General features: G+C 38.5%; 1 protein-coding gene across 1 annotated transcript in view; it reads left to right on the top strand.

Moving 5' to 3' along the window:
* Positions 1-13,356, top strand: part of LOC123754934 (ATP-dependent DNA helicase DDX11-like) — a 491,323-nt gene that overhangs the window by 132,505 nt on the left and 345,462 nt on the right. Inside the window, exons 3-4 of the mRNA XM_069305392.1 lie at positions 2,926-3,035; positions 5,987-6,098. Of these exons, the coding sequence (XP_069161493.1) occupies positions 2,937-3,035; positions 5,987-6,098 (211 nt within the window). The 5' untranslated portion in view covers positions 2,926-2,936. The remainder of the gene's footprint in view (positions 1-2,925; positions 3,036-5,986; positions 6,099-13,356) is intronic.

The raw sequence follows: 13,356 nt of genomic DNA, 5'->3' as shown, positions 1-13,356 counted from the left end.
TATTTTACTGCTAGGTAACAGGGGGCATAGGGTGAAAGAAACTCTGCCCATTGTTTCTCGCCGGCGCCTGGGATCGAACCCAGGACCACAGGATCACAAGTCCAGCGTGCTGTCCGCTCAGCCGACCGGCTCTGGGCCTAGTTACTCTAGAGCGAACAGAATCGCTTCACTGACCACTGAGAGACAGTCTACAGGCCAGCATGGAGAACCTATGGAATCGAAAGTTCCAAATGAACAGGATTTGTCAAAGGGAAACGAGTTTGCGATGACTAAGCAACTCAAAGATTGGCAAAGTGAGGTGAATGAAGGATGAGATATTGACAAAGAGAGCTTGGAAACCCCACCTGGAAGACATCAGGGGGGGAGAGGTGATCGTAAGCTGTGAAAATGTTTAGAAAGGGTACAAGTCTTGGCGTTTGTACACGGGCTCACCATAGCCCGTGCTACATGGACACTCCGTCCTGAATAGCTAAATCTTTAACAACAACGGCGTTTGTACGGCAGTGGCGGAGGAGGGCAGTTGTTGATAGGGAGGAGTGTTGCGAGTGTTGGAGGAGGAAGAGGTGGGGAAGGAGAGTGTGTTGGAGGAGGAAGAGGTGGGGAAGGAGAGTGTGTTGGAGGTGGAAGAGGTGGGGAAGGAGAGTGTGTTGGAGGTGGAAGAGGTGGGGAAGGAGAGTGTGTTGGAGGTGGAAGAGGTGGGGGAAGGAGAGTGTGTTGGAGGAGGAAGAGGTGGGGAAGGAGAGTGTGTTGGAGGTGGAAGAGGTAGAGGGAGGAGGAGGAATGGCAAGTAGAGACCTCCCACCCCCACACGAGGGAACAGGGAAGGATATATTCTGGACCACGAGGAGTCACCGTCCACAAAGGCGACAATATCTCGGATTACTGCTTTTCCCACGACCAAGTCTCCGCTCTCCTTATTCCAAATCCTTATCTTGGCCCCTTTCCAGGCGCTATATAGTCGTAATTACTTGGCGTTTTCCCTTACGGGCTATTCATGCCCGTGCCACCTCTTGGGTGGCTTAATCTGTATCAATCAATCAATCGTTTTCCCCTGGTAAATCTCTCTCTCTCTCTCTCTCTCTCTCTCTCTCTCTCTCTCTCTCTCTCTCTCTCTCTCTCTCTCTCTCTCTCTCTCTCTCTCTCTCTCTCTCTCTCTCTCTCTCCTTCCTGACCGCTCCTCTCCTCATACTCTATTACTCTTTCATCCACCAGCCCATCCTCCTAAGGTCTACCAACGTGAAGAAAATCGTCAATGTAAAGTGTCCTCTCCTAACCTACCAGAGGACCCAAAACAGAAAACGGGACAGTGCGTCACTTTCGCCAGCCGCTTCCATTTTCTAGTACGACGATTTTTGGCCTTATGTAATGCATACGAATTGGTGTGTGTGAGTGTCCGTGTTCCAATCGTTCAGTAATGTCATTTATAATTGTCTTGTGTTAGGAATTTCTGCTAGTGTAAATATTATTAAATACTATTAAATAGGAATTGAAATTGAAATAAGTTTATTGAGGTAAAATACCCACAAAGGGACGAGGTAGCTCAAGCTATTCTCACCCCGTTCAGTACATCGTGTTAATACATACATAGACACACATCACAAACAATAAACATATTACCAAACATTCTGAGAGGTAAACATATACATTTCAATTAGCAATTAGATAGTATATCTTTGTACTATTCATTTTAGAGTCAAAACAAATGAAGCTAAAAAATAAACTTAAATATTCCTAGGCCTAGTATAGCACACATATGTACTATATTAGGCCTCAGATATCGTATATTTGTTTAGTAATCCAGTAAATAGGAAGTACTATAAATTACATTTTTTTAGTTAATCCAGTGGTTCATGAATTCCATTATCTAATGGTTCATGTGTCTGATCATGCAACCCATTCTCCTGTTTAGATAGTACTTTTTGTAACTATATACACCATAGTACAAATATTGACGTACTAAGCAATTAGACAGTAGATTTTTGGTACTGTTCACTTCATAGTCGCAAAAAATTAAGCTAAAAAACCAACCTTAATATTCCTAGAACAAGTATTACGCACACGTGGACTATTAGGCTTCAGATAGCGTCTATTAGGCTTAGGAAGGTTAGGTTAGGCTAGTTTAGTTTAGTTTAGTTTAGTTTAGTTTGTCTTTGCAACATAAATATAAAATCTTTTCCGGTTTGTCCAAATTCAATAGTACCGATTTCTACTTAGTAATGTCGTTGTACGTCGGTATATGTCCTATGGTCCTCATCGTTACTAGAAGTACTCCCAAAACAGTAGGATGAGCTCGTTGATGAATGCTTATCGCTTTGATATTACTCGATAATTTCCTTGTTTCAGTGGTCTATTTTTATCAACAAAATAACTAGCCTCCTTTGTTATACGATATATTTAACGATTAATAGAGTCGCTACAAAAGTCCGATAACATCACACGTATATCCTGGGGCCAGATTCACGAAGCAGTTACGGAAGTACTTACGAACATGTACATCTTTCCTCAATCTTTGACGGCTTTGGTTTTATTTATCAAACAGTTTACAAGTATGAAAACTTGCCAATCAACTGTTGTTATTGTTGTAAACATCCTCCTGGTGCTTCGGAGCTTATTAACTGTTTAATAATTGTAAACAAAGCCGCCAAAGATTGAGAAAAGATGTACAGGTTCGTAAGTGTTTGCGTAACTTCCTCGTGAATCTAGCCCAAGTAACCCAAGGGTATGAGGAGCATTAAGAAATTAACCAAATTTAATATTTCTCATCAAATTCGCGGTTTTACATCGAATTAAGAATCAGTTTTTGTTTCCCAGTACATTTTTTCTGTGTGAACTGTATATATTATACTCAATGTATGCACTATATATATTTTTTAAGCTAATAAAACAAAAAAATTCCCCTGTGCTCAAATGACTGTTCTTCTTCAGGACACGGAATCATGGCTGACTCAAAACAGCAGAATGTTTATCCTATCGGGGGTGTCAAGGTGCAGTTTCCTGTCAAGCCTTACCCCTCGCAGATGGCCATGATGGCTCAGGTGAGTTGTTGATTGACAGCTGTCGCTCCTTCATGGGAAATGATTTCTTTGTTTTTCGGTGGGGCGGAAGGAGGTATATACCCTTAAGTCCACTACGGGCTCACCATAGCCCGTGCTACTTGGAACTTGTTCCGAGTAGCTGAATCTATAACACCAACAGGGTTGTAGATCATTCGGGGGATCTCAATGTTTGTATGGCTTGTCATGCAGTGAGTTGATTTTAATAAGCAGAACAGGTCATTGGAGAAAATTTTTGAATAGGGGTTAAATATGGATGCGAGTTGGGTTAGGCAAGAATACTGTAATTGGAATGGAAAGGTGAGGAAGCCACCACATCTTCGTGACCGCTTGCAGATACGTGTAGAACTCCAGAACTGTTCTTGTATTGCACCAACGGTATATTTGAGACAGTAGTGTACTCACCTAATTGTACTCACCTAATTGTGCTTGCGGGGGTTGAGCTTTGGCTCTTTGGTCCCGCCTCTCAACTGTCAATCAACTGGTGTACAGATTCCTGAGCCTACTGGGCTCTATCATACCTACATTTGAAACTGTGTATGGAGTCAGCCTCCACCACATCATCAGTGTGTGTTCACACTGCTGTTAACTTCCGCTGAAGCAGCAACACATCACACTCGCCCTCACAACCATTCATGCCATCATCCACTCTTCTTCTTGAGGTTATCTTGAGATGATTTCGGGGCTTTCGTGTCCCCGCGGCCCAGTCCTCGGCCAGGCCTCCACCCCCAGGAAGCTGCCTGTGACAGCTGACTAACACCCAGGTACCTATTTTACTGCTAGGTAACAGGAGCATAGGGTGAAAGAAACTCTGCCCATTGTTTCTCGCCGGCGCTTGGGATCGAACCCGGGACCACAGGATCACAAGTCCAATGTGCTGTCTGCTTTGCCGACCGGCTCCCTAACTTCTTTCCACAAGTTCATTCAGTTAGACACCTACAGTCACCACAAAATATTAGATAATTACTAAAAGACATGGAATTAATCTGGGTATACTCTGAGCAGCCTCCTTGCTGAGGTTAGGTAGGGACTGAGAACTCTTAGTCTATCTAAATAAGGCCACTTTTTTCCTGTGTACCTCTGATGGTCATAAGTGTAACTAAATGTGTTCACATTATTTAAATTTGCCCTCATGTTTTAAATGCTCATAGAAACGGTAAGCACCTGTAGTTTACCCGTAATCAGTTTCGAGAGTTCTACTTTCCATACCCAGCCTGGGTGTGCATTGAAAGATGTAACTTAGTGCCCACAATGTATGGCAGGCCAATTTTGCAATATATAGTGCAAGCTCAAAACCATGTCTCATCAAACACTAAATGAAATTAAAGGAGCCCATAGGTATGCCACCAGAGAAGTCCTGGAGCTCAGAGGTATCAGTTACAAAAAAAGACTTTTAAAGATATAGAACTTTTAAGATATTACTGAAAGATGAAATGGGATACAAATACTCATGGGTATTAAGAAGGTAAACGATGACAATCTGAATGAACAACAAAAGGATATTATAAATATTTTTTTTACTGCTGGAGTAGTAAAGAAATTGAGTGAATTTGGAGGTAATGCACAATACTGGTGGAAGTAGACTCCAAACATTGCTTCAACTATAGATATATGAAATCTCAAATGGATTGATGGAAGTTTTAGTGGGACCCCAAGATGTACGGTATTTGCATAGCTAATTGATACAATGCATAGATACATTTGCATAGCTAAGCTATGCAAATGTATCTATGTAATTTCAGATAGGCAAGTACACATGTATACATTTGTTTTAAGATGAAATATTAATTGAAAATAAATATCCCAACAATTTTGTGTATACCTTATACACTTGTCTGACAGAGGTATGCAAACATTTCTACTCGCCTGATACCAGTATATTTAGCTGCATTATTGGGTTATAAACAATAAGTAAACTAACCATGACACATACTACTATTTGTAGTCTTTATTTTGCACTTAAAATACCTTAAATGTGTTGACAACAGCTCAGTAGTGTAATATCACATGTATTAAGAAACTGCATGTACATCTAATATTCACACCCCTTGGGACTAATCCTAATTCTTTCTCATCAGTAGTCTATACATTTATTAACTGTTTCCCTGCATAATTTGTTTAACTCATTTTCTTGTATATTTGACTAACCCTTTTTCAAGTATTTTCAGTTCATACCCAAATCAACCCAGCGGGCATGAGTACCATCACCACTACCCAAGGCATCTCCCTGTGTAACACCCTAAACCTCAAATGGTAGAATTCAAATTTCTAGTGCTAGAATCAACCCATCAAGTAGTTGACTTTTTTTTGGAGATTGTTCTAAATCCTAAAGAAATTTTGGGTAGAACTTGGCCATCCTTGTTTCCCAATTTATCAAATTAACCTTCAAACAATAGCTCCTAAATTGAATCCTTCCTGGTACCCATGTGGTCTAATTGTCAAATTTTGCTTTAACCTTAGTTAGATTTGATTGTAGTTTATATTTCTTGGAAAAAAATGGTTTCACAATGGTGATATGAATTTTCCTTTATGTATTTGCAAATACATTATTGGAGTTACAATATTTTATTTCAAGAATGTGTTGAACCTGCTGTAAGCATTATTCTTGTATATTAATCAATCCACTACCATTAGGAAAAGATTGTTACACATTTTTAGTGTTCTTAGAATTATATTGTCTGCTGTTGTCTCTAAGCAGTTTTAGATGTTATCCACCATTTATTTTAATTACTTTTAAATTTCACCTGCATAGATGGATTTCCTCAAGATGAATAACTTTAGTGCTTGAAAGTAAAGTATTCTTATGAGAAGAAAGCAATAGATTATGAAGCTTAACAGATAATTAAAGCTGTCTATGTAACTACTAATTCATTTTGGTTGCTAACATTTTCATTGTAATTTTGATGTGTACTAAAATTATTCTAATTCATCAGATTGTAAAGGGACTCCAGCGACGTCAGAATTGCCTGCTAGAGTCCCCAACCGGCTCGGGAAAATCGCTGGCTCTCTTGTGTTCAACACTAGCCTGGCAACAAGCTGAAAAAGGTAAGGGTAAAATTTTGTAAAATATTTTCTAATGTTGGCTTTCATCCTCAGAAATACTTTTGTTTATGAATTGGATCCCCAGACAGGGTAAGTTACTTACTCAGAGCAGGACATGGCTGTGATTACTGAAAAATAACATATTCATGGGTCTGGATTCACTTGAGGTAGGAAGGTTTATTGCTGTTATTTGGCTGGGTGTCTGTGAACCAATTTGACCTTTATGAATTTGAAATACAGTATCTGTATCCTCAATACATTAGGCATACTTTCCAGATTTAATTGTAGGATAAAGTCAAGCTACGATATTGCATGATGTATATACAGTATATTTAGTTGGCAAATGTTGAGTTGCAATTGCATGTCTTCAGTGCTCTGGCTGGTATAGGACATTGGGGCAGGGTCAACCGGTCAGCAGGGCAGCCGGTCAGCCGAGCGGACAGCACGCTGGACTTGTGATCCTGTAGTCCCGGGTTTGATCCCGGGCGCCGGCGAGAAACAATGGGCGGAGTTTCTTTCACCCTATGCCCCTGTTACCTAGCAGTAAAATGGGTACCTGGGTGTTAGTCAGCTGTCACGGGCTGCTTCCTAGGGGTGGAGGTCTGGTCGAGGACCGGGCCGCGGGGACACTAAAGCCCCGAAATCATCTCAAGATAACCTCAAGATATAAGAAGGGTTGGGTGTACTTGGTAAGAGCAGGGCACAGGTACGAGTGGAGAGGAGAGGAGAGAGATGGGTATGGTTCGCATTGCTTAAGCTGGAGGAATAGTGGCATAATGGGAGCTTTTGGAGGGCCAACTGCCCTATTGAGTATGGTTAATACGAACCGAAGTCAAAGCACTCGCGAAGTGTGGGGTGAGTGTCTTAGCACTGCGCCAATGGGACTGAGAAACAAACATACACTATATATATATAACTATCTAGATTTTCATGCACCATTATGAACCACTAAGCATTTTTGGCAAGTGTAAGATCTTACAATTGGTTATCAGAGTTCGGCCTAATTCCGCATTTTTTTGCATTGTTCCAACAACATGCTTTGAAATATAATGCAGACAATGAGTCTCAATAACGTGGCTGAAGATATGATGACCAGACCACATATGTAATATTTTTTCAGAATACAGTACAGTATATATTACTTTATCAGAATTTAAATGTTTTTTTACCATGGTTTTTTCAAGTGTAATGGTCTATTGGGCTGTCAATAATATTATTTGTGTCATAGAAAATGTTGAATATTGGTATGCAGATATATATTTATGTTCACTAATATGAGTTAAACATTCTTTGAGCAATATAGTATACAGTTTTTTAGCTGTTACACTATATACACAATTATATATAACTAGCTACAATTTTGTTCACTATAACCACATTAGCTGGTCTGGCGAGTCCAAACACAACATGGTGTCAACACGCTAGTCAGCTGACAATGCCAACTGACTTGCCATAATGCCTCGAATATAATACTGTATGCCTATCACTAACTGTAGGCACAATGCTGCTGCTATTATCAGTATCCTGGTCACTAAATCCTGAATGTGAATAATTTTGCACGTGTATTTTCTGTAGTAGTGTGAGGTTGTTTCACGAGGCGTTGATGCACCAATCAATGGCAGTGATGTGGCTGTCGTTGTTGTGCTGGGAACATCATGAATAGCATTATGTTCACTGATATCTGAATACTGTACATGGTCTTTATCATAGACTCTTCTGTACTATCATTGCAAAATAATTGCTGTTGCTTATGTAATTCGTCATTTTAAGTGATGCTGTGGACACAAGCTGAACAGCAGTGCTATTGATGTACCCTTTCTCCTAAGAGAATGTTGCATTTTGACATATACTTTACCCCTAGGCCAAAAATTATCCTAAAACATGGTAGCGGCTCACAAAATTGGCGTATTGTCCTGTTTTCTGTTTTGGGTCCTCTGGTAGGTTAGGATAAGGGCACTTTAATATGACAGTTTCTTGACCTCAGAAAACTTTGAGGACAGGCTAGTTAGTGCACGTTGCAGGCTCCGCCTTTGGTTGCTCGGTCAATACTGAGGCCTTCACACCCAGGAACAGTGTCCTTAATTTTTTTTTCAAAATAGCATCTGTTTATTGGAACCCTGGGAAAGCCAATGTGAGCCCCGTGTACTCACAGAAGTTTTAAATCTTACACGGGACCCTATTACATCTCCAGGTGGGATGTGCCACATGCAGATAATTGGCCTCCACTTCTCCAGCTGGGATGTACAATGGAAGGGTTAAATGGACAGAAGTGCTTCTGAACCTTCCACAGCAACCCAAGTTCCGTTACATCCAAAGTTTGCCGTTTTGCAATTTTATAAAAATGTTACTCGTGTGTTTCTGGGAGGGCTACCTTTAGTGGCTTCCCAGCCTAGTAACTAGTGATTCCTTTACAACAAAATAAGGAAATATCTATGTACAGTACGGAATATGTAGTACCTGTACTGTAAAAAAGTATTTTCACATTCTGTAACTGCTTCTTTTAAAATTACTTTAAATGAATTTGCAATACAAGGAAATTAACTAACTTATAATTAAAAGATGTTTTGCAAGTTAATATACAGTATATCAATTAAACAAACTTTATTTGAACTAAAACTTTAATGTGGACGGGAAGAGTGTCAAATGGAAGTTTCTGCCAGTGTGTGTCTCCTGGTTGACCTGGAATGGGGTCTTATGATCACAATTCTGTCAGTGGTCATTTGTCTTTTTCTCCTTTTGTTATGAGATTGAAAATGTTATCTGAAAAGCCTAAACATTCCTTACTCTATACATAACGGCACGTAGCCAAATGCCGTTATGCCGTTATCAACACAGCCAAGATCTTTTCTTAAGGTTGCATTAAGAGGTATTTTAAGGTTGAGAGAAATTTTGAAAGCCTCCTTCCTACCGTTTATGTACATTATATAAAATTAGGAATGCAAGAAGTATAATATAGTACAGTATATAAAGATGCACATCAAATATGAGAGGGAACACTAAGTGAACAAAAAAATTATTTTGAATTGCCGGGATTCAATAAAAAAAGTGAGGTGTGTGCATTACATTTATTTGATTAATCACATATGACAGAGTACACATACAACATGGAAGTAAATCAACTTGTTTAAGAGTACACAGATCTTGGTATCAATAGGAGAAAAGCTGAGATAAACACCTTGTTACGGATGTGGATGCCTCACCATCACAACCTAAAACACCATCTCTCTCAGCTGAGTCCAGCTCCCATTTCTGTGGCAAAGGTGGTGGGGGCTGTGCACTCACAAAAGTGCACTAAACCTACACATAACTAAGGATACCCATCTCATACACAACTTAACAACTTGTAAACACCGGCAAAAAAAATAAAAAAAAGTTAATGCAATATTGCCAAAAATATAACAGATTTGCATTTAAATATTAATAAAAACATTCATAGTGATCAAAATAAAAGCTAAACATACTAGTCATTATAGTATACTGTACCGCCTTTATCCTCCACTTATGTACGTACTTTATTTAACCTCCACTTATGTACTATGTAAATTATCTACTTGCCTCCTAATTGGCATCAGGGAACATTTTAACATTGTTGTCTAACCCTTCAGTATCATTGGGAAACTGACTAGCATTATCTACATAACTACCATCATCACTCTTATTCACCACCATTCTACTTACAGGCTGAATTACCTTGTTCAATGTTCACTCCACCATTTTTTTATGTTGTCCCATTTATAAATAAAATATATGGTTGTGTATTTTCATATATTATGCAGTTATTTCTTTCTCTTTTGTCTTCGTCCTCATCTAAGTCGACAATTGTTTGCGGTAAAGCCTTTTTTTTAGGCTAAAGGCTCTGAGGTAAAAGGCTGAAAGGTAAAGGCTCAATTATACATGTGGTATTAAGTGGAAGATCATTTACAGATAATTTTGCAACATAATTAATTTTTTATTTCTTATATATATACTGTATGTATATATGTATGTGTATAATTAAATATATATATATATATATATATATATAACTGAAAACTCATTCCATTCAGGCTTGTTCGCATATATATATATATATATATATATATATATATATATATATATATATATATATATATAATATTAAATATGACCGAAAAAGTAAGATTAATAATTCTAACACGAATTTTCTCTATCTTTCGTACATTTCTTTTCACTGTTGGTGGTAATTCAAAAATCAATTCTCCAAAATTCATTTCTATTTCAAGTCTGACGCGACACTTGAGCGCGTTTCGTAAAACTTATTACATTTTCAAAGACTTTACATACACAACTGAATAGAACTTACACATCTCCGATTTGTTTATATCTACATTTGAGTGAGGTGGATGGGGTGAGGTGACATTAATAGGGTATTAATTTCATCAACACAAGACAGAACACGAAACAATGGGTATTGAATGGAAGTGATTGTAGAAAGCCTATTGGTCCATATTTCTTGATGCTTCTATATTGGAGCGGAGTCTTGAGGTGGGTAGAATATAGTTGTGCATTAATTGGCTGTTGAGTGCTGGTGTTGACTTTTTAATGTGTAGTGCCTCGCAAACGTCAAGCCGCCTGCTATCGCTGTATCTATCGATGATTTCTGTGTTGTTTACTAGGATTTCTCTGGCGATGGTTTGGTTGTGGGAAGAGAAACATAGATTAAGTTTGACTCTGGGGATATCAAAGAGATATTTGTGTCTGGTGTGGTGGGCATGTGTTCTATTACATCTGTCCAGGAAGAGTTTCAGAACAGGGTTTGCACTTAGAAAAAGGGTTTTATAAACGTAATTACACAAAAGAATGTATGGAGTGAATTTATGTTTAGCATGTTTAGGGATCTGAACAAGGGAGCTGTGTATTGTCTGAAGGCAGAGTTAGTTATTGTCCTGATAACAGATTTTTGCTGGATGATGATGGGGTGAGGTAGTTTGCAGAGATTGAACCCCAAGCACAGACACCATAAGTAAGATAGGGATCGATAAGTGCATAATAGAGTGAGAGGAGAGCAGAGTAGGATACATAATCTCTGATCTTAGAGAGTATACCAACTGTTTTAGAAACTTTTTAGTTATGTGTTGTATATGGGTGCTGAAGTTGAGTCTCTTGTCTAAGTACAGGCCAAGGAACTTTCCATCATTTTTATTGCTAATGTTTACATTATCGATCTGAAGCTGAATTGCATTTGTTGATTTGTTTCCAAATAAGATATAGTAGGTCTTTTCTATGTTTAGTGTGAGTTTGTTGGTTGACATCCACAAGTGGACTTTTCTTTTAATTCATTGTTTACAACATTATTTAACATGAGTGAGTTGGGGTTGGAGTAGATGAGAGTAGTATCATCAGCAAACAATATAGGTTTAAGCATGTTAGAGACATTAGGCAGATCATTGATGTATATAAGAAACAGGAGGGGTCCTAGGATGCTGCCCTGTGGCACCCCTACGGTTAGTGGTAGAGTAGGAGAGGTTATATCATTGATGGCTACATATTGGTGTCTGTCACTAAGATAGGATCAGATATAGTTCAGGGCAAGGCCACGGACACCATAATGGTGGAGTTTAAGTAAGAGCTAGTTATGGTTAACAGTATCAAAGGCCTTTCTCGGGTCAATGAAGAGTTCAATCGGAAAGTCACTTTTGTCAAGGGCTGAGTAGATTAAGTTAAGCAGACTAACAATAGCATCATTGGTACTCTTTTGGGAGCGGAAGCCAAACTGGCAGGGACTTAGTACATTGAATTTTACAAGATAGGAGTAGAGCTGTTTGTAAATAATTTTTTCAAATATTTTTGATAATATAGGTAGATTCGATATGGGTCTGTAATTATTTATTTCTGCCGTGTTACCTCCTTTATGAACTGGCATTACTCTTGCTTTTTTTAAAGGATATCTGGATATTTTTAAGGATATATATATATATATATATATATATATTCCTGAGCCTATTACACAGCCATACACAACCTACAGTTTATCTGGTAAGATATTTAAGAAATGTGGGGTTGCATCCTGGGGGGAGGGGGGAAGACCTTGATAGAAGTCAAATGTGTATAAATACAATACACTCTGGCTTCCTGTCCCCTGACACAGTGAATTATTATTATTATTATTATACAGTGGTAAGTTAGCAAATATGTGGAAAAAGACAGTGTTCAAATTTACAACAATTTATAATGGAAAAGATTAAAATATAAACAGGCATCATTGAATAGTGTGGTGGTCACTTCGCTAGAAAAAATAATTAGACCTGAATTAAAAAAAATTACAATAGTGTGATATATCAATTAAAGCAAGGGTTTGGGAGTCACCGGAACGCTGGTTCAAGTCTCCGCATTGCTCCAAATTGATTTTCTTTTAAAACTGAATTAGTAGAATGCCTGGAGAGAAATGACATGACAGACAGGCAACATGGCCTTCAAAGAGGAAGATCCTGTGTAACAAATCTACTTTGTTTTCATGATGGAGGCAGAGAGAGATCTTGAGGATGGGGATGGTTGTGTTGACTGCATCCTTCTGGACCTCAAAATGGCTTTTGAGAGTCCTACAGAAGCTAGAACTTAAGAGGAGGGTTGGCAGGCAGGCTACTGTCATGGATGATAAGTGTTCTGACTGACAACAATGAGAGTGGTGATAAGAGGCAATGTGTCTGGACAATTTTTACTAGCAGACTACTACGAGGTTCAGTACTAGTGCCAGTAATGTTCATTGTTTGTATAAATGATCTACTAGAGGCACTTTAAGAGTTGTATAAAAAGGTTTGTTGATGATGTTAAGGAACTTGGAAAAAACATGGCTTGGATGACTGTCATGTCTTCAAGATAATCTAAACAAAATAATTGAATGAAGCAACACAGCATGGAATAAATGCCACGTAATGGAATGGAGTATAAATGCAGGCAGGCCATACGCAACCTACAGGTTATCTGGTAAGATATTAAAGAAATCAGACAAAGTTATAGAGGCAGTTTTCGATAGTCAACTATCACTAAATTACAACAATAAGGTATTTTAATAGGAGCCTATGCTATGCTTGCAAACTTCAAAACTGCTTTTGAATACATGTATGTGGAAATAGAGTACTAAAGAAAGTGTTTAGGATATTCATGAGACCAAAATTGAAGTATGCAGCAGTTGTATGGTGCCCATATCTCAAAAAACGTGTCAACTAAATTGAAAATGTACACCATGCTACCATATTGGTTTCAGAACTAAAAAATAAGAGCTGTGAGGAGAGACTAGAGCTAT

The sequence above is a fragment of the Procambarus clarkii genome, chromosome 55, assembly GCF_040958095.1.
Source record: "Procambarus clarkii isolate CNS0578487 chromosome 55, FALCON_Pclarkii_2.0, whole genome shotgun sequence".
In the NCBI taxonomy this organism is placed as follows: Eukaryota; Metazoa; Arthropoda; class Malacostraca; order Decapoda; family Cambaridae; genus Procambarus; species Procambarus clarkii.
Note: the sequence above shows the minus strand (reverse complement) of the source record. Positions and strands in the feature narration are given on the sequence as shown.